Raw genomic sequence first — 27,501 nt, 5'->3', positions numbered from 1 at the left:
GGAGAGTCAACAGTATAGTTGCATCCAGTTTTATTTTTTAATTAAAATATAGTTGATTTACAATGTTGTGCCAATTTCTGCTGCATAGCAAAAAAGTGAACAAGCAATAATGTCTATATTATTCTCAACAGATTATATGACTCAATCATACATATATATATATATATACACACACACACATTCTTTTTCTCATATTATCTTCCATCATGGTCTATTCCAAGAGACTGGATGTAGTTCTCTGTGCTATACAGTTGGACCTCATTGCTTATCCATTGTAATGTAATACTTTGCATCTACTAACCCCCAAATCCCAGTCCATCCCTCTCCCTTCTCCCCCCTACTTGGCAACCTCAAGTCTGCTCTCGATGTCTGTGAGTCAGTTTCTGTTTTGTAGATGATAGGACAAACGAACCTATCTATATCCAGGCTTTTGACAGCTTGGAGGGGGAGCACCCTTAACTCCCACATTATTCAAGGGCCAACAGTATTTCAAATTAAGTCTCAAATCTTGCCAAGATTGTACACAATTTTAATTCAGATAGGGATGATAGCTAACTTAATTGTAATTAGATGCATATATTTGAATCTTAATATATCTACCTACAGCATTAAAGAAAACAATGCAACATAGACCAAAATGACTGTAAATTGGTAATATATTATTAGTACAAAAGTAGCTACGTATAAAATGTATGTGCTATAATTTTGCTCAAACTAAAGCTATTTCAATAGCCTAGGGTAAAAGTTAGGTTGTAAGCAACCTGCCTGGTTTGACTAGGGTCTTATTTCAAACGAAAAATAAGAAACTTTCAAGACTTACCAGAACATAGCTGTCTTCAATGTACAAGTTCATAAACAGTAGGAAAATGACAAGAACTCCCAAGAATGAGACCGTAAAACGTTTTCGCAGGCATCGCATTTTATCTAGTATTTCAAAAATATGTTTCACTTGGTGAAATTTAAACATTCTTTCCTGCGGAGAAGAGGCACCGAATTACTAACAATGTATTTTGTAGGCAAACATTTCTTCCTCATATATAAATCGAAATTCATCAAGACCCAGGCCTTTACAAAATCTCACCCTTCACATGTTTGAACCAAAGTTGTTTCCAGTTTTACAAGACAGTGGGCATTAACCTAAGGAAAATGCAGTGATTTATGGGTATGTAAAGTAAATAAAAATGAAAAGCACAGGTATTTGTAAACAAACAAACATTGGTAATAGCAGTAAGAACATTCCAGTCCTTTTATGAGGAAGAACAAAAATAAAAGAGAAGAGCACACTTTAAGATTCCATCTACCTCACCACATAATAACGCAGTGAAATGGAAATAACTGCAAGCATGGGCCTAGAATTGATCTGAGCAGGTGCACTGCAAAGAGTGATGGGGAAGAAACACAGGTGAGAGAAAAAGAAGTCACAAAGGAAGTCAAAGTTTTGAGGGTGAGTTCACACACATATCTGAGTTATAATTGCTTTTTTATTTTTCCATCATTCTTGCTAACTCAGAGTAAATCCTGGAATGGCATATTGACATTACCTTGCTTGATCTACTGCCTAGAAGCCTGGCTGTTGATAATGATTTATGGACTGCAAAAAGGCAAAATTCAAGTCAGCAAGATTAGTGGAGGCCTAATAATTTTCCATTTCACTCTTCTACATTTTGCAATATGCTCCATTTATAAAGTCATCCAGATCACTGGTCATCTTTTAAAAATATATAAACATACCTTCAAGATAAAAGACTAGTTGACGCGCATGTTGTCTAAAATCAACTATAATCTGGAAATTGTGCCACTTAGAGTTATATACTGAGTCCCCTTGGATTCAGCTTCAGGATGAAGTATTTATGGGCATAAAAAACTTCAGGAACTGCAAAAGGGCTGCATCCCAAACCCTTACAAGCATAGCTGGCTCACAATGTCTCTCTTCAAGGAAATGATGCAAGACAACCTTTTTGAATCTTTGTAAATTATAGAAAGAATTAGGAGAATCAGGAGAATTAGGAATTAGGAGAAAGAAATGTTACAGGAATTAATGCTTGTGCCTTTGGCCATGTTTTTTCCAAAGGTTATTTCTTCTCGTTGATTTGTAATAGTTTTAAATAGCTGCACACGTGGATCCTAATCTTTGTTTATGTTGAAATTATCTAAATATCTTCCCCAAGTTCTTCTATGTTTTCTTCTTTTCAGTATGAAGTTTGCAGTACAGTAGTTTTTATGTCAATTATTTTACGGATGTGGACTCCTTTTGTGTGTAAGTTTTACTTTTTATTTTTTAATTTTTAATTTTTTTTTTTTTTTTTTTTGGTTTTTAGAGCCACATCTGCGGCACACGGAGGTTGCCAGGCTCGGGATCTAATTGGAGCTGCAGCTACTGGCCTAGGTCACAGCCACAGCAACGACAGATCCAAGCCGGGTCTGCAGCCTATGCTACAGTTCACAGCAATGCCAGATCCCCGACCCACGGAGCGAGGCCAGGGATCGAATCCACAATCTCATGGTTACTAGTGGGATTCGTTTCCACTGTGCCACAAAGGGGAACTCTCAGTGTGTGATATTTTAAAAAAATCCTTACTTTGATGTCATATAGGCCCTCTCCTTTATTTTCTTCTGGGATTTATTGTTTGTCCTTCATAAATAGCTTTTTAAAACACATCTGGAATTTATCTTTATGTCTTACATGATGTAGTGGAACGACTTTATTTTGTTTTTTCTATATGGAAAGCTGATGATCTCTGCTCACAGTGCATTGGTATAACTACTAGTCACATTACCACCACTAGTTCCAAGAGCGTGGGGAAGTATAACCTCCTATATGCCCAGAAATAAAGAAGAACAGGATAATGGTACCATATATTGAATCACTGCCTCTTTTTCTTTTGATTTGTGAAGCCAAATTAGGATCACTTTCTAATTTGCATTTATGGGTCAAAAATGTACTAGCAGACCCATCATTTAGAACCTTTTTTTCAATATGAAAATACACATATGGCACTTTTGAGCTAAAACATCGTAAATTGAAATTCTGTCGTCTGGTCCTGTCCTGTACTGTAATTTGGTTCTAATTCTGTAGATAAAGCAACAGTCTGTTTGTAAAAGATTTTCATCTGGATTTGAGTCAAGGATAAGGTGCCCTTTAAAAGTCACTGCAGCAGTGACCAGTTTAAGGATACCCAGTAGGGATAAGAAACAGGATTGGAGATATGGACTTTCCATGTGGGTGCTAATTTCAAGAGAACGATGCTCTCTTTGTGTCTCTGGAACCCTAGGAGCTGGAGGGGCCACCTACTGGGTGCAATTCTGGGTGAAGCTGAGAGCTGTTAGCTCAAATACTGTGAACTTGGATGTATGAGGCAGAACCTCTCAGGGTCATCTGAGAGGGTCCAGTTTGGAGCAGGGTCTGGATAGGGGCTCATCTGTTTATATTCGGAGGCCCGCCCCTGGACCCTGGCGCTGCCCTCAAGGACGGCTGTATTTTAGGAGGTGTTGGATTCAGGTCCAGGAGAGGATGTCCTGGGTGCTTGCCCAAGGGTTTGGTTGGAAGGAAGAGGTGGAATTGAGGACCTATCCTGGGGGGGCCGCTGATTAGTAGAAAGTTTACATTACACATTTTGGTTCCAGGAAGGGATAAAATAGGGACTCAGGTCTCTGAGTATGAATTTAAAAGCACTGTGGATGGATGTTCCCAGGTCCCAGGCTAGTTGAAAGACTGGGTGAATAGTGCATATTTGAGCCTGAGGATGGCTTGATGAATTTGAGAGGAGGTACCTCTAGGACAACAGGTGCTTTGGGGAGAGATTCTTAGCTGCTGAGTCTAGTTCTGTGAAGGACAGAGCCATACTGGTACCTGGGCACAAGCTTGAGTGTTGGCCGTGAACAAAGCTTTCAGAACCCATCAAATATGTAGTAAGCCTGAATCTTCAAGTCAAACCACTAATGGAGGAAACTTGGCCAGGGAGCCTGGGCACAAATGTCTGAACTTCCTACTTCCTGTGCTGGCGCATGGCCACCCATCCCTCCATCTCAGTTTCAGAGTTCTTAGAAAACTCCATGTTGCCCATGGGTTTTTCTCACAGTTTGTCCTCAGTAGTTATTTCAGCATAACTGTGAGGGTGTTTACATCACAAATTTGTTGAAGATGAACAAGTGAAAATATTTTAAATGGGCAAGAATAGATGTTTGAATAAATGTTGCGTTAGCAGAGTGACATCAAGCCATTGACAGTGTTGCCCTAAATGCATATTTGGTAACAAACAAAGGAGTTTATTGTGCAGGTTATGCAATAAAATGGGGCATAATAATAATAACAAAAAGATTTTCCCTACCTAAATTTTGAAAAGATGAAGAGTTAAAATCTAATCATACACAAGGGACACGATATTTCTATAATTTGGGAAGACATGGCAATAGCATGTAATATATGTATTCCTTTTGATTCAACAATTACACTTCTGAAAATTTGTTCAAGCACCAAAAAATGTTTTTGCAAGCAAATGTTTGGCTATGGTATTGAAAGGCAGTGATGTTTGTAAAATAAATTGCAAATAATCTATGTAAGTTGTTAACAGTTATTATCTTAGTGTAGCGGATTGATCAGAAAATTTCAATTTTGTTTTTACTTTTTTAAACTTTCTCTATTTTTTCTTGTTATGGCTGCAGCTGCAGCATATGGCAGGTCCCAGGCCAGGGTTCCAATCAGAGCTTCAGTTGCGGCCTACAGCACAGCCACAGCAACACCAGATCTGAGCTACATCTGCAACTTCTGCTGCACGTTACGGCAATGCTGGATCTTTATCCCACTAAGAGAGGCCAGGGATTGAAACTGTATCCTAACAGAGACAATGCTAGGTTCCTAACTAGCTGAGCCACAATAGGAACTCCCTAAACTTTCTGTATTTTTAAAAGATCATGTATTCTGTAACATTTTAAATTTACTTTTATTTCTCAAAATTCTCTCTTATCTGTTGGAAAATACAATTGCAGTTTATTTTCTTGATAAAAAAGCAAAAACATCAATTTTTTTTCAAGAAAATAGGATTTAAAATATGTAATGCTTTATTGTTATGTCTGGTTAATCTGAAAGTTGAAGGTTTAAGTTCAATATAAAAGATGAATCAAGAAGTCCATTCTAATTCTATTCCTTGAGACAAAGAGTAAATGTAAATGATGTGATACAAACCACATCTGCAAAGTTCAAAGGTAGGTAATTATATATAATGTAGATAATAAGAATATCTAGTAAGTATTTCTTAAGCACTTCTAAGTGCTGGGAAATACACTTCTCAGGGATAATTTATTGAATCTTCAATATTAATGTTCAAACTTCAATACTACTATTAGGTAAATTTTACAAATAAAGGTAAATAAGGCTTTCCCTGGTGTCTTCATAAGGGATGATTGCAGTTTTTAAATCTAAGAATTACTACAGAGTCTGGCCGGCTAACCATTATTGGAATACAGTTTACCAATTAGGTTTCCTATAATATTTTAAATATATTGTTGTCAACAGACTATCAATATATATGTAATGATAATAATTTGTGAAATTGAGCTATTGAATAAAATATAAATAATATAATAATATAATAAATATAAATTTAACTTTCTTGGCAGAAAGCAAAATGTTGATTAAATCTACTTTACCTAAAACACAGTAAAAATATAATATGAGGAGGGCAATGATATACTTAAAATAGTACAAGAAAAGGTAAAAATAATGTTTTGAAGATAACACTGTTGTGAATTCTGCATTAACACAAAATAGGACAAAACAACAACAATGACAACAACAAGACCCTGGAATATAATTTCAAAGATTTAACATAAATAAAGAAATGAAGGAGTTCCCTGGTGGTGCAGTGGATTAAGGATCCAGCATTGTCAATGCTGTGGCTCAGGTTGCTGCATGGCACTGATTCAATCCCTGAATCCCTGGTCTGGGAAGTTCTGCATGCTGTGGGTGCAGCCAAAAAAAAAAAAAAAAGGTGGAGAAATCCATAGAGAATAATGGTGGCCCCCCTGGTTCTAATATCCAATCCTCCAAAATTCATTCAAAACAATCAGAACACAAATAAACCTTCTACAGTTTATATATATGCAGCATAACCAGAAAAAATATAGTAGCACAAGGTCAATCTACATATGAGTGAAAACAGGAACACCTAGGACAAGCAGAATTGTCTGAGGAGTCCAAATCAGAGCAAACAAAAGAGATCCAAAGACAGATCAAACTACCGGTGTAGTTTATTAAGCAAACTACACCAGACTACACCACAGTAAAAGAAAAATTAGGGAAATTAATAATATTTTTAAACTCATATGAGAAAAAAAGTACAAGGAACAAAACCAAAAGTAAACATGTGGACTATATCCAACTGAAAAACATTATCACAAAAAGAAACAATCAACAAAATTAAAAAGGAACCTACGGAATAGGTGGAAATATTTGCGAACCATGCATGTCTTGAAGTTAATATCCAAAATACGTATGGACTCAATAGCAAAAAACACAAAAAATCCAATTTAAAAAAATGAGCAGAGGATCTAACTAGACATTTTTGGAAAGAAGGCATAAAATAGCCAAATGTACATGAAAAGATGCTTAACATCACTAATCATCATGGAAATGCAAATCAAAATCATAATGAGCTATATCACATATGTTAGAATGGCTATTATCAAAAAGGCTAGAGGAGTTCCCATTGTGATGCAGCAGAAACGCATCTAACTAACAGAGGAAGAGAATATGACCAAGAAATCATGTATTGATGGTATATGTTCTGACACACAAAAATTAATTAAAATTATGGAAAGAGAGAGAGGAGGAAGTCAGTAAAATAAACTCACCTCTATCTACACTGTACAGATAATAGGTGTGAGTCAAAGATTATGATTTAAAGCAAACAAAACAAATATCAGAGGCAAAAGTAAGGAAATGGGACTTGTGAGATAATTAAAGGTATTGGTAAAAGGTAACTACTCAAAAGAAAAATGCAAAAATTCCTAAAAACTCCAAAAGAAATTACAGACAAAAATTTGTAAAAATCTACCACATGGAGAAATTAAGTATATCTTCAGACAATAGAGTTGAGATCAACCACATTAGTGACATCAGAAATGCTTCTTTCTTAAATGAAAAAGATCTTCGAATTAGTATTTGTGTGTACATGCACACATACTAACCCAAACTCTAAACTGTATAAAAGAAACATCTATAAAAAAGTAATCATAAAGGCTGATGGTAAAGGGATGAGCAAAATTTTTTAAGTACAATGAGACATTACAGTTTCCTCCTGATATAAAACATAAGTGAATATAGGCCACAAAAGCATAAAACTACATAATGAGGGCCCCATTACAAGGCTAAATGCCACAATTCTCAACAAAATATTACCGAATAACACAATGAGCAACTTCCCAATTCTGAAACAACAGAAAATTCAAGTCAAAATCCTCATTTAAGAATCTTAACACTCACAGTCCAAAGGCCAAAAGTTGTCAAATATCACGGCAGAAAAATGCATAAATCAAGAACTCTCAGAAACATAAGCACACATTTATGGATCTGCAAACACAGTATGGAATATTAATATTCTCTGAGTATTTGACAATTTAAATAGTCAAAATATTAGCAAGGAAAGAGAATATAAGAGATAACCAAAGTTATCTCTTATATTCAAAAAAAGTTGGTGTGTTTTGGTCAACAAAGTATATATGATAGGTAAAATTGTAAAGAATGTTTCTTGCCTGACCCTAAACCAATACAACTCAAAATAATCCAACAGTGGAGGATAAAGCCATATTCCTTGAAAGAGATACATGGCTTAGAATATAAGGTGGAAATAGAATGGTGAGAAGTAGAGAGATTTAAAAGCAAGGTAACTCCTAGATAGCAAGACAGAGATAGACTTTATTGGAAAAACATTAGTCACTTACCAACTCAGTGTAAAAAGAGAACATGTTGATAAAAGTTACTAACAATACTGATTATCTGTTGAAAAACACTAAATCAATCAGGGAAGACATAAGTTCATACTTTGAACTGCAATTATTTGAGTAAAAATTCAATTTCAACTTTTTAAACAGGTGAGGATATCCTGATAATATAAACTTCATGTAACATGTGCCTGCTTGAAAATATTAGTCCCACAAATGAGGACAAGTTACTTGAACAGTATTTGGTTCCATGTTCAAAAAATGTCTTATTTGTTAGAAATTTTCTACGTGGTCATTAATAATTTCAGAAAAAGCTGAAAATGTTACTCAAATTTAATGTGTTGATTATTGCGGATTAGTCTTTTTTGGAAAAATGATGAAGTATATTTTCATGGCTGGAGTGAATTGTTTTCTCAAATTGATGTGTCATTTCCGTATATGTCACAAGTGATTCATATTTATTATGATACATTTTATCTCTTGCATGTAAGATAGGAAGTACTGAATGGGTTTGGTTTAGCAGTTTACTGCAAGTGTTTTCAAAAACAGTTTCTTTGTCACAAGTTTATAATACAACATTGTTGATTTTGAACACTGTTATAGAAATAAGAATATATAATAACTCCCCCCCCAAATGTATCCAAAGTTGACACATCTGGTTCAATAAGACTTCATCAGTTTTTGTTTATAGAAGAATCACATTCTCTTAGGAAGATCCAGGTACTAAATATTCATATATATGAAATTGCTATAACAAACTTCAAACACACAACTATAAAAAATTATTTTGATGTGTCACCACACCAAATAATTCATTTTTTTAAATAAAAAGAAATTGTTTTCACTCTATAATTTCTATCATAAAGGTTATTATTACATGTGAATATATGGATAAATATACTCACATATAAAATGCATATTATATATTCATATATTTCACACAAAATTTTGAAATTATAAATAGTAGAGAATATATTCCTGTACATTTATACACAAATAATTACACACATATAAATAGAGCTGTGTTCACTGACAATGAGGCAGGTAAATCAGTGAGAAGATACTATTCTTTCTCCTTATTTAATACTGACGCTTCCTGAATTTTGTCTTCTCAATTTAAACCATCACCAGAGAGGCTATAAGACCCTCTTAAGATATAAGACCCTCTTCTTTTCCTTCTGTAATATTTGTTCTTTCCCACTGTTCTATGCAAGCTTCTTTTCTCTCTTTGCAACATTTTGGCATGACCTCTCCTATAAATATTTTTTCAGCAAAATTCAAAATTTAGGTTTTCAGCTAGGACTTCCTCTCTGAGCCTAATTCCAATTTTTGAATAATGACTATTTTTTCTCTCTTCCTTTCTTTCTCTTTCTTTCTTCCTTCCTTCCTTTTTTTTTTTTTTTTTTTTTTTTGCTTTTTAGGGCCACACCCATGCCATATGTATGTTCCCAGGCTAGGATCCAATAGGAGTCACAGCTGCCAGCCACAGCCACAGCAATGACAGATCCAAGCCACGTCTGCGACCTACACCACAGGTCACAGAAACGCCGGATCCCTAACCCACTGAGTAGGCCAGGGATCAAACCTACAACCTCATGATTCATAGTCAGATGCATTTCTGCTGCGACACAATGGGAACTCTGACTAGGATTTCTACCTAGAATTCCCTCTGACTACTCAAACACAAGGAATCTAAACCTATAGGATTATTTTCCCTCCCGGCCTGCTCCTGAAATTTAGGGATCAAGCTATTTAGAAGTACATAAGGCCAAGAAGGGATATTGTTTGGTGTAACACAGTTTATTTTATTTCTCAAAGACCTAACTATAAATTGTTATGTATGTGGATAAACTTTTGTACGCAATCCCTCTTTCTCCCTTAAGCTCGGTATATTTTAGGCATCAACTCAGGAAAAGTACTATTTTCCACACTGCCTCACGTGTTTATCTTTACGGATTTCCTCTCTCCTCCTACCAATGCCCATGTTTTGGAATTTAATTTTTTAGGTCACCAAAACGTTACTTTCTTGATGAAGAGTTCCGAACCTTATTTTTAGTCAAAAATTGTTTTTCACTTGTTTAAACTTTTACCATTTTAGCTATAATTCTCTTAATCCACTTAGTAATTTCTGATTCTTGATATTATATGTTATGCCTTATTTCCCTTTGGATTCTGAGCTTCTTATCTGTAAAACAGTTTTTTTAAAACTTATCATATTACTTGAAACTTAGAGAAGTGTTTTTTTAAAAAAGATAGCAAACAACTAACACCTTTTTTTGGGGGGGGCGGTGCGTATGCATTCTTGCATTGCAGAAATCTTGGACTTGAAGCGATGGGAAAAACTACCAACCTGTGAATATTTGTATTTCTTTCCCACAGGGCAGCCCTTGTAAAAGCCTGCCTGAGAGCTTCCCTGCCATGACCCAGACACAATGTGATCTCTGGGCTCCATGGTTGCAAAAAATGCAAATGAGCATATCAAAATTAATTTTGTCCATTATCGAAGCACTATAGAATTGTCTATATTTATTTTATAATTTATTTAAGTGAGAAGTGAAGATAATGCCACTTGTCAGTTTTGTTATTTAATGGATTGAAATATTTTATACCTGAGATCAATCAAAGTCTTTGGGGAGATGTAAGAAATGTAGCAGAAAAAATTAATGTTGATATTGTGCACACTTTAAAGACTGGTAGGAAAACAACTGCTTTGTGCCAGGGAGCCTCCAACAGATATAGTCTGATCTTTTTATTTCCGAAATCACATATGGTCGCAAAGATTTAGAAGCCATGCAATTTGGGAACAGATATTCTCTGCACCTATTAAACTACTTATCTTTACTACCTCACATATATACATACATATTTTAGGAATAAAGATTCTATCATTGTAACACTATAAATATCTATTATTTACCTCAAATCATTGCTCATGGAGGCAGTTAAAGTGTTGGTTGTACGAATTCTTCATTGCCTTTCTTCTTGGGAAGACACTGGGGAAGGGGGGAAATCTGTGTGTTAGTTTTCATCAACTCAAGAAAAATGCTCATTTATTAAAGAATTGATGCTGATATAAAGTGACAAGTGAATTACACAGGAGAGCTGTTTGCTTAGAGTGCATATGCTTGTGCATGTTATCATGTTTCTGGAATGTTATATGGATTATATGTGACAAACTACTGAATGTTAATGGCCTCAGTTCTCTCCCTCCAGCTCTTTAGGGTAAAATCACACTTCCCAAGGCAAACCATTCTACGGCTCGTATAAAAGGATGAAAAAAGGAAAACCATATTCCTACCCATCTGAATAAATGTGGCTGCATTCATCTCCCCCAAGGCCCTAAACTATAATTTATAACATATTTAATAGTCTACTGTAAAATCAACAGTCAGACTGCAAAAGAAAATTACATTCTCACACAGGCTTGTATCCAATACTTAACCTCACATCAGGGAAAACATGAAAGCAGTCTTTCAGTTAACCGTTCATCAGTCTGACATGTGCCACTATTTCCTCTACTTGCTTGGCTTGCCTTTTTTAAGGCTTGCCCAATTTGTTTTTCTACATGGCTTTGTGGAAGGCTGCGCATGCCCCCGGGGCAGTGTTCAATACTTTCCAATGAACAGAAAGAATGTTGCTGACATAGCAAACGCTTCCAGAAGCCAGGAAAATGAAAAGGGTCTTGCAAAACATGATTACCATTATATATATATATATATATATTTTTTTTTTTTTTGTCTTTTTGCTATTTCTTTGGGCCGCTCTCGCGGCATATGGAGTTCCCAGGATAGGGGTCGAATCGGAGCTGTAGCCACCAGACTACGCCAGAGCCACAGCAACACGGGATCCGAGCCGAGCCGCGTCTGCGACCTACACTACAGCTCAGGGCAACGCCAGATCGTTAACCCACTGAGCAAGGGCAGGGACCGAACCTGCAACCTCATGGTTCCTCGTCGGATTCGTTAACCACTGCGCCATGACGGGAACTCCGACCATTATATCTTGTATAGAAGGCCCAGATATTCAGATATTGATAGGAAAAAAATGGCATTGTTTCTTCCATGTAAGATTTTTTTTTTCAATCAGTCTCAAGTTGCACTGTCCATTTGTAGCTATAGGTGGTAGCAAAGTGGAAAATTATAGAGGCTAGACTACTCCATAGGGTTCACAACGATGACCATAGGGATTTATTTTCTGGTTCCTTTAAGCTTCAATGCAGATAGAAAATGTGTAGCAATTGACAGTTTGAAAGTTTTCTGCCACTGACTATAAAAATAGTAAAGCCTGAGATGAGGACTGGGAAGAAAGCGTAGTCTTTTTCAACACTGAAGCTACGACAAGACTTGTACTTTATTTACCAGCTTCTCTTCTAGACTATAATTCTCTTATCGATTTCTAATTTCTTTCCAGTGAGCTGAAAAAGGTCTGGCAAGAGTGGAGCCGGTGAAAGCAAACACTGAACGAACTGCTTTAGAGAGAAGTCATGGGATGGTGCTGAGGAGAGTTAGAGGCACGAAAACCGTTTTAAGGTGTGGTTGGAAAGAAAGGAATAAGGATAATCCTAGTGAGAACACATTCAGAGTGCTCTGAAAACATTTTACTTGATCTTCCACAAAATTCAAGAAGTAGAGAAGACTATATGTATGATGATTCTCGCACTGCAGATAAGGAAACTGAAGATTAAAGTGGTGTAATGCTGTGCATTTATGCTGTACGGACATCACAAAGGACAGTGAGGTCTTCCTTCTAAATCTTTGACTTTGTATGAATTCCACTCTACCCAAAGAGTTTATCTGAGAGAGATAAAAACTAGGTGTTTCCAAATCAAGTTTGGAGTGTTAATGCAATCATAATGAAAAACATTAATGATCATATTATTATTATTCTTTCACTAATAGGAAGAGATCACATAGATTATTTTTCTCCAGAGAAAAAGATGGTAATATGTTGTCTCAATAAAATTACCATACATTTTTGTATAGCAGTGGATCAGGTAAATTTCAGCTTGAATTCATTAATACCAAATACCAATTTGAGTGTGTGTGTGTATATATATATTCTTCCACATTTTATTTAAATAATGTGCTTTATTAGAATACTAAGAGCTTTTCTCTTTAAGTAAGAATTGTTTTTACTAAGCTTGTTTTTAATTTCTAAAATGAGAATAAGTCTATTATATATAATTCAACACCGATATATTTATCTTCTCTTTAAAACAAAAAGTTCAGACTAAGTATCAGGTATCTGTGCTAGCCACAATGACTGCAGTTTCATATCCAGATTAACTAGAACAGAAAAAAAAAAACGGAATGAAACAAAATAAAATAAAATCTTAGAGAGGGAAGTACAATGAAAACACATGCTATTGTTAGAAATATTTTCCTGGTAGCTGTTATCAAGAATTTTTAGAAACATCAAGTGATTGTTTAGCCTGTGTTGCCCTAGATGTTAAATATTGCTTTTGTTCTTTCAGCATTTATTGAAGCTTCACTATGTACATGCAATTGTGTAGAAAGAAAAGATTAATATGCTCATATTTTTCCACTGCTGTTTAGTTCAAGGTAAATGGATGGTAGATGTGCCAAAATTAGATCCATAAAATGTTACAGGTATGACTTTAAAAATGTGCACAGGTTATGGCAGAAACACAAAACAGAGAAGAAGGGTGTTGTCCTGTTTATTTGGAAATGGATGTTTTCAGGAAATATCCTGTAGAGGAAATAACAGAGACAGGGAGCAGGATAAGGGTGGGGAAGCTTCCAGAAAAAGGGCTTAGCAGAAAGCACCTTGTAGAGTGTACCATTTTCTTAAAATCTTACTACCATCTAAGCAGGAATAGTACAAATTAATGCACTACAAAACCTTGACAAATAGAATGAGCAGACTGATTTCAGACTTTTATTCCATAAATCATTTTATTAAAAAGGAAGATAATGAGAAAATATCTTGGGACTTTTGAAGGAAAATGCTATTGTCCTATAACTGGATTTTGCAAGAGTTACCTTTATTTTCCAGGGACAAAATATAATATTTTATTCCACGGTAAGATCTTGTAAAATAAACCACTTAAGTATCTTTTGTTTTAAAGAATACTTATGGATTCCTGTTGTTGCTCAGTGGGTAACGAATACAACTAAGAACCATGAGGTTGCAGGTTTGATCCCTGGCCTTGCTCAGTGGGTTAAGGATCTGGCGTTGCCATGAGCTGTGGTGTAGGTCGCAGATGCGGCTTGGATCCCACGTTGTTATGGCTGTGGTGTAGGCCGGTGGCTACATCTCTGATTACCATTCGACCCCTAGCCTGGGAACCTCCATATGTCAAAAAGAAAAAAAAAGAAAAAAGAAAAAAAAAGAATACTCAAAGATATCCTCAAAATCATTTTAAAGATGAATTAAGAACCAAGAATGGAGAAACATGGTCAAAAAACACTGCAATTCTCTTATTGTGATTCCAAATTTTAGAAGCCAATAAATATAGTTATTCTCATGTTGATTTTGAATCTAAGCAGTCAGGTTGGACTTATATGAAGTACAACAAAGCTCACTTCCTCTCGCTTGTACTTTTGAATTTTCTAGAATCAAGAAATATGTTAATGAAACTGTACTCAATATTCAGAGAGATTATATTAGCCATTGTTTATAGCCTCTTGAAGCAGGAGCTGGATTTCTTCCATTCACAAACTTGCTTACAGTGGCGATAACATTTTCATAGTTTGGAGTTTACAAGGGTAATTGCCAACAAAAGTATGGAATTGAGTCACTTAAAAGCCACTTCCACATCAAGAACGCGAGGAATGAATTTTTTTCTGTAACTTTAAACTCTTCCTGTGTTTATTGACACATGAATATATTCTATTGTAATGTGTCAATAAATCATCTATTATCTAATATATCACCTTGTATCTAAGATTTGTAAATATTTTAAATATTTACTATTCTTAAATACACACACACAATTTTTACTATGTAAAAGGCATAGAGAAAAAGATTAAAGAACTACAATGAAATATTAATGTTGGTTATATGTACCTCCTACAAGAATGGATGGCTATTTCTTTACAGTCCTCTGTATTTCCCAGATTAAAAAATATATATTTAAAACAATACATTTGTAATAATAAAGCACCTAAAATTCAACACTTTTTTAAATTACACAAAATTGTGAATTAAAAATACTAGAAGGGATTAGTTCTAAAGGTAAAGACTCTGTGTTCGGAGACAAGCAATGTTTCAATTTTTTTTTCTCTCTCACTCTCTCTCTCTTTTTTTTTTTTTGTCTTTTTGCTATTTCTTGGGCCGCTCCCTAGGCATATGGAGGTTCCCAGGCTAGGGGTCGAATCGGAGCTGTGGCCACTGGCCTGCGCCAGTGGCCACAGCAACGCAGGATCCGAGCCGCGTCTGCAACCTACACCACAGCTCACGGCAACGCCGGATCGTTAACCCACTGAGCAAGGGCAGGGATCGAACCCGCAACCTCATGGTTCCTAGTCGGATTCGTTAACCACTGCGCCACGACGGGAACTCCACTCTCTCTCTTTTTTTTAATGACGTTACCTATGGCACGTGGAAGTTCTGCACGTCAGGGATTGAGTCTGAGCCACAGCTGCGACCTATGCTGCAGTCGCAGCAATGCCAGATCCTTGAACCCGACTGCGCTGGGCTGGGGATTGAACTCGCCCTTCAGCAGCAGCCTGGCCACTGCAGTCAGACTCTTAACCCACTGTGCCACAGTGGGAACTGCAACTCTTTCTCTTTTCATGTTCTGTAATATTACTGCTTATATATGATTTTTTTGGATGATGTAATTTTCACTTCAAAGAAGATTCCTAATTGTAGTCCAATACCTAAATGGACAACTTAGGCCATATAGTTTTATATCATAGAGCTTGATCGATAAATAATTTCAGGTTGACTAGAGGTGCTAATTTAAATATAAGATGACAAAGAGCATTAACTATCCTCCAACCTGCTCTTGGTGAAACTGAAAGTCATTTCCATAGTTAAAAGCTCAAATGGGAAGTCTATTAGTATGTCACTTAGGAATATTTATAGCCATGGAATAACTGTCACTTTAAAATGTATTTTAAAGTCTCAATTCTGTTTACTCACTTTGTCATCAGAAGTCTTAAGAGTTTCTAATATATCAGTTTAATTTTTTTCAATTCCCAGACTCTTAAGGTTAGGATTAAGCCTAATAATATTAACTGTTGTATGACAATCTTGGCTTATTTTGTTTACCCTTAGGTAGAAATAGAATTACGACTGTCTTTTCCTGTTGGTTACTGATTTCTTAAATACATCGTCAAGTGATTTTTTTAAAAGAAGTAAATGAATTTGAAAATAGACATATTAACCTAGATTTATTACCAGTTCCTTAAACATAATTTTTATATCAACCTTTCAGTCTCTCCTCTTTTTCATTCTCTCACGCTATGAATTACTTTATTGATCAGAAAGCTATGGCCTGAGTGCATAATGAAAACCATAATGAAAAACTCATTTTAAAAAAAATTAATAATTTCAACATTGAAAAACCAATTTTCCTATGCTCAATCTTGTCATCTAGTTTGCATTATTTCCCAAATGTACCCTAAAGATCTTTTGATTCATGGCACCGTGCAGATAATCAAATAAAATGAAAGAATTACATAAACTATGTTTCCCTAAGGCTAACCTCTAGCTCTCTCGCACTAAAGTAGTTAAATTTCTATATTCAATAGCTAACAATATTATTAAAGAATTAAAATTTTGCAAATGTATTCATTATTATTATTCATGTATTATTATGTATGAATGTATCAAAATTCATACAATAATATTTCCATCAGCTGCTTCAGGAATTATATAATGTGTTTAGGAAAACAGTTTATTTAATATAAACTATAAAAAAGTACTAAAACGATTCTGAATTTAGGAAAGCATTATGATAGGCACTGTACTACAGGACTTTCAACATGCATTATCGATTTTAATCCCCCTAAGACTCCGGTAAGTGGATACCATGATATTCATTTTTTAATCAGGAAGTAAATGAGGCTTTAAGGAATGTTTAATAAACTTGTCCAGGGTCACATGATTATTGATATTCAACCCAAAGGTCTATGTAACGTTATGTACTATGCTCTTATTGTACAATCTCGTCCATATTCACATAGTGGAAGTAATTCATTATCAGTTCAATTCAATTCTGCTTAAGTTCTTTGTACAAAAATGCATATGTTTGTATGAAAAAAATGCATCCAAATATAAATTTCACCTGCCAAACTGGTCCATAGTTGTGAATGACAATGATTAATTAGGAAGAATAATGCTTATAAACTTTATTAGTAATTTATTTATTTATATTTATTTATAATGCTTATTTCTATAGATAATATCCTACAGTTGTGATGGCATGTTTATGACACCAGTCTGGAAATGTCATGTTTTTGCTAATATGAAAAATTTAAAAATGCTGTAATAAACAAAAAATGTGCCCAAGTCTCACTTATAAGGAGTGGGAATAGAAAGAAGACCTATAGTACTTTCATTAAAAAAAATTATTTATAGTTGATTTACATTGCTCTGTCAATTTCTGCAGTACAGCAAAGTGACCCAGTCATATATCTATACACATTCTCTTTCTCATAGTATCTTTCACCATGTTCCATCATAAGTGATTGGACATAGTTCCCATTGTGGTGCAGCAGAAACAAATCTGACTAGTATCCATGAGGATGTGAGTTCCATCCCTGGCCTTGCTCAGTGGGTTGGGGATCCAGCTCACAGACATGGCACGGATCTTCCCACGTTGCTGTGGCTGTGGCATAAGCTGGCAGCTGTAGCTCCAATTTGACAGCTAGCCTGGGAGCTTGTGTATGCCGCAGGTGCAGCCCTTAAAAGCAAAAATAAATAAATGATAATAATAATGAAGTGATTGGACATAGTTCCCTGTGCTATACAGTATATTTTAATTACGTGAGTAATGCAAGAATACATACAAAGAGAAGCAGTGAATATCCCCTCCACAACATTCGTAAAGTCTTACTAGAGATAACCAGTTCCCGTTACAATTTCCAGGGTCTTTTCTACACATGCACACTCACACACACACACACTTTTTTTGTAAATAATACATATACATTGAATCACATTATGTATACTGATTTATGTCTTCTTGTCTCTTAATATATGTTGGAAATGTTTCCATGTCAGTACAAATAGGGTACTTTATTCTTTTAAATAGCTGAATAGTCCAGTTTAAATAATTATTTGACTCTTATTATAGGTATATATTCTAGTTGTTTACGAATATTCTCTATTACAAAAAAATGCTATAGTAAAAATTCTCATAATATACCTTTGTGCATAATTTTTGGATATAATCTTAGAAGTGAAATTGCTGGGTCAAAGGTCAGGTAAGTTTATAATAGATACTGCCAACTCCCCTTTACCTTGTAATATATTCTTGTGTATTAAATGTAACACATTTAAAATTGGTCCTGTGTTTGTTGTCAGCATTTCAAATGGATTTCCCCGCCTCCCAATACGTTTAAGCAGATCTGAGAGATTGCTGTTGACAGCTTCGTTAAATAAGCTTTCTTAGCTCTTCCAATCTGCATGATTATAATTCCTCCAGAGCCAGAGACATTACTGAAAGGGATCCTTTTTAATTACGGTAGCAACAACAATGCATTTGTGTATGGAACCATTTGCTAAGAGACAGTGATCTCCGCAGAAAATGTGCATGCTTCAATCTGCCCAGGATTTGGTTTCTAAAATTATTATTGACTAGCTCTCATTATATTATGAAAAAATATGGCTACATTCTTAAAAGAAAAATAGCAACAAAATAAAAGACATGATGAAATATTGTTAGGAAACCTCCAGGAAATAGAGGATTTTTGACCTTGACACTATACCTCACAAGCAAACTCTCCATAAAGCATCACAGCAGAAGGTGAAATGGACTGCATAGAGATCTCTCAGAAGCATATTCACGGCTATTTTTCTGACTATTGGTCCTTCTGATGATTAAGCACTAAAAGAAGACTTTTCTGTCTTCCTTGTATCCTCAAAAACAATGGCCAGAGACTAGGTTTAAATACCCTGACAAGAAGCATTGGAGATAATTAGAAATGTTTATATTTTTCAAAAATTTTCCTTTTATTACACTTTTACTTTGACAATCACCTGTTTTTCATTTGAGCTTCCATGGATACTCTAATATTTAACATTGAATTAATTACTTAATCAAAACTTACAGTGCAATATACAATATTTCTTATCCAGAATTTAAAATGTAAGTGGTTTTCCATGAAATCCATATGATGAAAAACATTAACTGAGAATACAGGTAGTTACAAACTACACATTTTAACTGTTTTCTATCTGGTTAAGATTCTAGTCCAATAGAAGAATCTTAGTGTCCATTGATTGATGAATGGATAAAGAAGTTATGGAATATATACACAAAGAAATATTACTCAGCAATAAAACATGAGGAACTCCTACCATTTGTGACAACATGGATTGGTATTGGGGGCATAAGTAAAATAAATGGGGGCTAAATAAAATAAATTAGATAGAGAAAGATAAGTTCTGTATCTATCCATACAAACCAAAAAACAAAACAAGACCAAAAGTACGAACTCATAGAAAAGGGATCAGATGTTTGGTTACCAGAGGCAAGGAGTGGGGAGAGGGAGAATAGGGAAAAGGCAGTTCTAAATTACAAACGTCCACCTAAAAGCTACGTACAAGGGGTACAATGTACAATGATGACTATAGTTAACACAGCTGTGCGATATATAGGAAAGCTGTTAAGATTAAATCCTAAAAGTTCTCATCACAAGGAAAAAACTATCTTATTTTGCTTTCTCTTTTGGCTGTATCTGTATAAGATAATGGATGCTAACTAAACTTATAGCTATCATAATTTCATGGTATATATAAGACAAATAATTATGCCATACACCTTAAACTTATATAGTGATGCATATCAATTATAGCTAAATAGAACTGGAAAAAATTAAAATTAAAAAATAATTCTGGTACCATATTAAAATATTCTAGGTAATGGAAAATCATCCATTTCAAATATTCATCCAAAATTTGGAATTTAAGTAAAAGCATGTAACTATGAAACTATGTTAAACATAACTTAATATTTCATAATTCATAAAACAGTTCAGAATCTTTCCATGTTCCATGGCCATGATTATAGCTTTTACTATAATTTCTCCAAGGTTTGACTAACTTTAAAATTCACATCATTTTGCTAAGCTTATCTTTGAAACAATGGTTTAGCCTTTAATGTGCTTATAGTTTTTCTTAGAAAAAGATTGTGTATGTGTAGTAATTACATCCATATAGAACAATATAGGTAGTCACTAATGGTTTAGAGTCAACATAATTGATTTTATAAATTCTCCATTGACCTAAGATATTTTAATTTACCACCCTTTGAGAACAAGAGTATCTAGTCCAGAAAGTATCAAAAATATTCCATTAACTGCTGCCTCTAAAGAATGTCTTGCATCTTTCAGCTCCCTCTGCCACACTTATTTTAATTGCAACTCTTAAAACAAATTTGACCATATCACGCTGAAGCATGAGACATTATATAATTCCATTTGCTGAAGGCACATAATTCAAATTCTTCTGCATGTCATTAAAAGCTCCTGTCACCCTCCTGGCAGTTGACAACATTTCACTCTGTCATCATGTGCTCTGTCTCCTTACATATACCTCACCTCAGCAGCTCAAGTGATGCTTCACCTCTAAAATATTACCTGATTTTTCCCTCCTTTAGATGTAAGCAGTCAGCACTATCTTTGGTCCTCTGTTCACCAGATCAAACTTATCCTTCGTTATCCACTCAATATCACTTACCCAACCTTTAACACTTTGTTGCAAGTATTTCTTTACACAGTATTTTTTTTCTAATCAACTATGAATTCTTTAAAAGCAAGGAAATGTCTTTATATTTACTTTATTTAGGAAAATGTGTACCTCAGAAAGGTTCCCTAACATTTTTGATGGATTATTAATTGATAAATTTACCATTTGAGAACACAGACAAAAACATCTCTAGTTAAAATGTGAGAAACCCTTAGTGAAAGTTCAAGGAATATAGTTCTAACTATAAGACAGTTCAAGGAATATAGTTCTAACTATAAGACAGTATTTTACTATTCTGTTTGCTATGTTTCATGCAAAAGTGTGGGTGGGAGTTTGATTCTGCTGGGAGATTGTGGAGTTGAGAGTTAAGATCACTGCATTAAAGTAAAAGCTGTGCTGAAGAAAATAAGAAGGGAAAATCCATATTACAGCTTAAAAAAAGACAAAAGATCTCTCATTGCACACTCTCATTTATCTGTATTTTCATTCTACACGTAATTATTGTGAGCTTGTATTATTATTATTCTTTGATCATTAACATTGGTATACCAAACCTTCCTTCCTTCCTTCCTTTCTTTCTCTTTTTTCAGCATATGAAAGTTCCTGGTCAGGGATCCAGGGATTGAATCCAAGCCGCAGCTATGAACTATACCACAGCTGTGGGGACGCTGGACCCTTAACACACTGTGCCGGCTGGGTATCAAATTGCGCCTCAGTAGTGGCCTGGGCTGCTGCAAAAACAACACTGGATCCTTAACCTGCTGCACCAAAGAGGAAATTCTGCCAAACACTCTATTTTTAATTTTCTAATTACTGTGTGCAACTTTTAACATAGTAATAGTCCTATGATTGGCACTTACAAAAGAACTTTAAAAGATTAAACTAACTAAAGAAGCATTAAAATGCCGGATGCTTTTTAATGGACAGTGGTATAAACACCAGAGGTAGATAAGATCCAAATTTATGTATTAATCAGCACATTGAGCTTTTAGTAATGCTGGGCTCTGTGTTAAGAATTTTATGTGCTAAACTTGATCTAATCTTCACAGCAAACTTGTGAGATAGGCACCATTATTATCTTTGTCCCTTTACACATGTGGAAACAAATTTATTGAGATTAAATTATTTTCTTAAAGATGTATAACCTGAAAGTGATAGAAGTAGGGCTTGAACTCAGGAAGTTAATTTCAGATCCCATAATTTTTTTTTCTTTTTTTGTCTTTTCTAGGGCCGCATCTGCGGCATATGGAGGTTCCCAGGCTAGGGGTCCAATCGGAGCTGTAGCCGCCAGCCTACACCACAGCCACAGCCACACCAGGTCCGAGCCGCATCTGCGACCTACACTACAGCTCATGGCAATGCCGGATCCTTAACCCACTGAGCAAGGTCAGGGATCGAACCCACAACCTCATGGTTCCTACTTGGATTCGTTAACCACTGAGCCACGATGGGAACTCCCAGAGCCCACAATTTTAAGCACATGCATTCTTTCTACTTTGAATGTGAGATGAAAGGAATTTTCTGGTTATTTCTACATAGAATGTCATATCATAAAACAGATTTACTTTGTACATTTTTGAGACTAGAGATTAATTTAGGGAAGGACACATGAGTTAAAATGAGAAAACAGCTTTAATAAATTTGTCCCTAAATGCAGAGACCTGGGGAAAATCACATTAAGTGGAATCTTGGGGAAAATCACATTAAGTGGAATCTTGACATAAGTTAGTAATGGAGCAACCATTTTACATAAGGACATGCTTTTTGAAATCAAATTATGTGAATGGGAAAATAAGGTTTATTAGTTCTTGAAAATTATCTCTATTTTTATTGGAATAACGATGTTTCTACAGTAAGTCTGTAAATACACAGAGAAATATATCAATTAGATTTAAAAAATCAAAGTTCCAGTACAAATTGAATTTTTTTTTCATTTTCAGGGAATTTAAAAACCTTATAAAACCAGCTTGAACAGTCCAAAGCGTCAGTATATTATTTTGTTCGACATCAATAAATTTTTTATGAGTTACTCTGTTGTACGGTATTTCTTTAAAACCATTGTTTTTTTGTAATTTAATTTGAAAATGTTCATTGTTATATACATAAAAGTTGTCCAAATGTAAGACGCTTTTAACTGATATATACTCACTTATTTTCAATACCATCAAATTTTAATATCAGAATTATAGTTCTAGCACTTATCTTAGAAATCATATACTTGAGTATTTTTATTCATATAAGATTATTATTATTATAGGTGAATAATTACAATGTTGTCTTTTTGTACCCATTTTCTTGTGGGTTACATCATATTCTTTTTTTAATTTTTCATTTATTGATGTATTTGTCATGTTTTTATTCTTATTATGTACCTAAATAAACCATGAGGATGCAAATATGTGTATGTTTCCCCTCAAAAAGCCTAGACAAGAAAGAAAACTGTCAGCCAATATCTTTGATGAATATAGATGCAAAAATTCTCAACGAAATTCTAGCCAACCAAATCCAACACCATATAAAAACCAGATCATACACCATGACCAGGTGGGATTCATCCCAGGTGCACAGGATGGCTCAACATATGCAAATCAATCAATGTCATACAGCACATTAACAAAAGAAAAGTCAAAAACCATATGATCATCTCAATAGATGCAGAAAAAGCATTTGACAAAGTCCAACATCCATTCATGATCAAGACCCTCGCCAAAGTGGGTATAGAGGAAACATTCCTGAACATAATCAAAGCCATTTATGACACACCCACAGCAAATATAATACTCAATGGAGAGAAGCTGAATGCCTTCTCACTCAAGTCTGGAACAAGACAGGGATGCCCACTCTCACCATTGCTCTTCAACATAGTTTTGAAAGTCCTAGCCACAGCAATTAGACAAACAAAAGAAATAAAAGGCATGCAAATAGGAGGAGAAGAGATAAAACTGTCACTGTATGCAGACGACATGATACTATACATAGAAAACCCAAAGGACTCAACCCCAAAACTCCTTGAACTGATCAACAAATTCAGTAAAGTAGCAGGATATAAGATTAACATTCAGAAATCAGTCACATTTCTGTATACTAACAATGAAATATTAGAAAAGGAATACAAAAATAACAATACCTTTTAAAATTGCACCACAAAATATCAAATACCTGGGAATACACCTGATCAAGGAGGTAAAGGACTTATATGTTGAGGACTATAAAACATTAATGAAGGAAATTAAAGAAGACGTAAAGAAATGGGAAGATATTCCATGATCCTGGATTGGAAAAATTAATATTGTAAAAATGGCTATACTACCCAAAGCAATCTATAGATTCAATGCAATCCCTGTCAAATTACCCATGACATTTTTCACAGAACTAGAACAAAAAATACAAAGATTTATATAGAACCACTTAAGACCCAGAATCGCCAAAGCAATCCTGAGAAACAAAAACCAAGCAGGAGGCATAACTCTCCCAGACTTCCAGAAATACTACAAAGCCACAGCCATCAAAAGAGTGTGGTACTGGTACCAAAACAGACATACAGAGCAATGGAACAGAATAACGAACCCAGAAACAAACCCTGACACCTATGGTCAGTTAATCTTTGACAAGGGAGGCAAGAGAATAAAATGGGAAAAAGAATTGCTGGGAAACCTGGACAGCTGCATGCAAAGCAAGGAAACTAGAACACACCCTCACACCATGCACAAAACTAAACTCAAAATGGCTGAAAGACTTAAATATACGACAGGACACCATCAAACTCCTAGAAGAAAACATAGGCAAAACATTCTCTGACATCAACCTCATGAATAGTTTCTCAAGTCATTCTCCCAAGGCAACAGAAATAAGAGCAAAAATAAACCTCATCGAACTGACAAGCTTTTGTACAGCAAAGGAAACAAAAAAGAAAACAAAAAGACAACTTCCAGAATGGGAGAAATAGTTTCAAATGATGCAACAGACAAGGGTTTAATCTCTAGAATATACAAGCAACTTACATAATGCAACAGCAAAAAAGCCAACAATCCAATGGAAAAACGGGCAAAAGACCTAAATAGACATTTCTCCAAAGAAGATATACAGATGGCCAACAAACACATGAAAAAATGCTCAACATCGCTGGTTATAAGAGAGATGCAAATCAAAACTACCATGAGATATCACCTCACACCAGTCAGAATGGCCATCATTAATAAATCCACAACTAACAAGTGCTGGAGGGGGTGTGGAGAAAAGGGAACCCTCCTGCACTGTTGGTGGGAATGTAAGCTGGTACAGCCACTATGGAAAAGAGTATGGAGGTACCTCAGAAATCTATACATAGAACTACCATATGACCCCACAATCCCACTCTTGGGTATATATCCGGACAAAACTCCCCTTAAAAAAGACACATGCAGGGAGTTCCCGTCATGGCACAGTGGTTAACGAATCTGACTAGGAACCATGAGGTTGTGGGTTCGATCCCTGGCCTTGCTCAGTGGGTTAGGGATCCAGTGTTGCTGTGAGCTGAGGTGTAGGTCGCAGATGTGGCTCGGATCTGGTGTTGCTGTGGCTGTGGCGTAGGCTGGTGGCTATAGCTCCGACTGGACCCCTAGCCTGGGAACCTCCATATGCCGTGGGAAGTGGCCCTAGAAAAGGTAAAAAGATTTAAAAAAATAATAATAATAAAGACGCATGCACCCGCGTGTTCATTGCAGCACTATTCACAATAGCCAAGACATGGAAACAACCCCATACCTTGCTCCACGTATCTCTACCATCTGGCTGTTCCTGAGTCTTATACCTTTTTAATAAATGAGTGATCTAGTAAATAAAATGCTTTTCTGAGTACTGTGAGTGGCTTTAGCAAATTAATCAATCCCAGGGATATGTCTTGGGAACCTTTGATTTATAGTCAGTTGGTTAGAAGTACAGATAACAACCTGGGCTTGCGACTGGCATCTGGAGTGGTGGTGGTAGCATGTCTGTGGGGCGGCGGGTGGGGTGGGCAGCCTTATGGGACTGAGCCCTTAACCTGCGCAATCTAGAGAGTATCAAAATTGAATTGAATTCTTGGACACTCTGCTGGTATCTGAAAATTTGATGTTATGTGGGAATTACCCTCCCTACTCCCCACCTTCCACACAGAAACTTTGGAATTGGGTCCAGGCATCTAAAAGAGGTATCAAAAGATTCAAGTTCTTCCACCGTATTGTTACTAGCATTATCTCAGTGAAGATTTATTACAGGGAGTTCCCATCATAGGCTCAGCAGTTAACAAATCTGACTAGGAACCATGAGGTTGTGGGTTCAATCCCCGGCCTTGCTCAGTGGGTTAGGGATCCAGTGTTGCCTGAGCTGTGGTGTAGGCTGGCAGCTACAGCTCCATTTAGACCCCTAGCCTGGGAATCTCCATATGCCATGAGTGTGGCCCTAGAAAAGACAAAAAATATATATATACATATATACGTATATGTATATATATATATATCATTACAATTCTATGTACTTATTAAAACCTTTCAATGTCTCCTTGTCATTCCATGTTAGGTGCATTGAAACTTGGCTTCAACCTACATTTCTAGTCTATTTTTTTCAGGGATCCCTTTCTAGCAATGCTATAGTTACGAGGACCCACTTGCTTCCTAAATTAGGCCATTTAACTTATTGTGTGTATTCGCTTCTGTTGTTTTCTGTGCCTCAAATCACTTTCTCCTTCTCTGCTTAAGTACCTCCCATTCATTCTTAAAACTCAACTCCAAATCTCATCCTGCATTCCCTTCAAAGGGAGAGTGTGGAAGCTAGATACATCTGAATTTTTGCATCCTGGATTTTCTACTTACTGGATGTGTGATTTTAGGCAAGGTCTTAATCCGAAGGGTCTTCATTTTAAAATTGGCACATAAACACCTGACTTGTTTTTCTTGATGGCAAGAGTTAACAAAGCAATGAGAACTTGGTATACACTCAAAGTCTATCAGTTCAATTTTGTATCCTGATATCACCAGTTGAATAAATTGCTCACATTTAGCTCACAATTCTATTTCAAAACTTGCATAAATCTTATGTTTACATTTCCAAATATAACCATTTGCCAGCGACCAAGTAGATTATAAATAAATAATGTTGAATTTACTGATGACTGAGATATAATCATATGTAATCAAAGTATACTATACTTTCTTAAGCCGAATGTAATCTGTGTGGGTCGCTTTTTATCATTCTTACCGCTAGTAATAGTTAACTGATTCTGTGCTCACAGAGCTTTCTATAATTTTGTTTGTTTGTTTTGTTTGTTTGTTTGTTTGTTTTGGTCTTTTTGCCATTTCTTGGGCCACTCCTGTGCATATGGAGGTTTCCAGGCTAGGGGTCTAATCAGAGCTGAGCTGCCAGCCTACGCCAGAGCCACAGCAACGTGGGATCCGAGCCGCATCTGCAACCTACACCACAGCTCACGGCAACGCCGGATCGTCAACCCACTGAGCAAGGGCAGGGATCAAACCCGCAACCTCATGGATCCCAGTCAGATTCGTTAACCACTGCGCCATGACAGGAACTCCCCTCTATAATTTTTACATCACTACTCCTCCACAGGTTTATTTATTCAGCAGTAAAGTCAAACAATTAGTTAAATAGAAGGACTCAGATTAGAAAAGGTCTCCAGCCCCATCAGGTGTCATAGGTGAAGGCAAATGT

The 27,501-nt window shown here is 35.6% G+C and overlaps 1 protein-coding gene across 1 annotated transcript in view; it reads right to left on the bottom strand.

Annotated features, from left to right (window-relative positions):
* MGAT4C (MGAT4 family member C) overlaps nucleotides 1–27,501 on the bottom strand; it is a 723,824-nt gene that overhangs the window by 12,272 nt on the left and 684,051 nt on the right. The window contains exon 4 of the mRNA XM_047788334.1: nucleotides 821–973. Within this exon, the coding sequence (XP_047644290.1) occupies nucleotides 821–967 (147 nt within the window). The 5' untranslated portion in view covers nucleotides 968–973. The remainder of the gene's footprint in view (nucleotides 1–820; nucleotides 974–27,501) is intronic.

This window comes from Phacochoerus africanus, chromosome 7 (assembly GCF_016906955.1).
Source record: "Phacochoerus africanus isolate WHEZ1 chromosome 7, ROS_Pafr_v1, whole genome shotgun sequence".
NCBI classification, from domain to species: domain Eukaryota; kingdom Metazoa; phylum Chordata; class Mammalia; order Artiodactyla; family Suidae; genus Phacochoerus; species Phacochoerus africanus.
The sequence above is the reverse complement of the archived record's forward strand: the minus strand, read 5'-3'. Positions and strand labels throughout refer to the sequence as shown.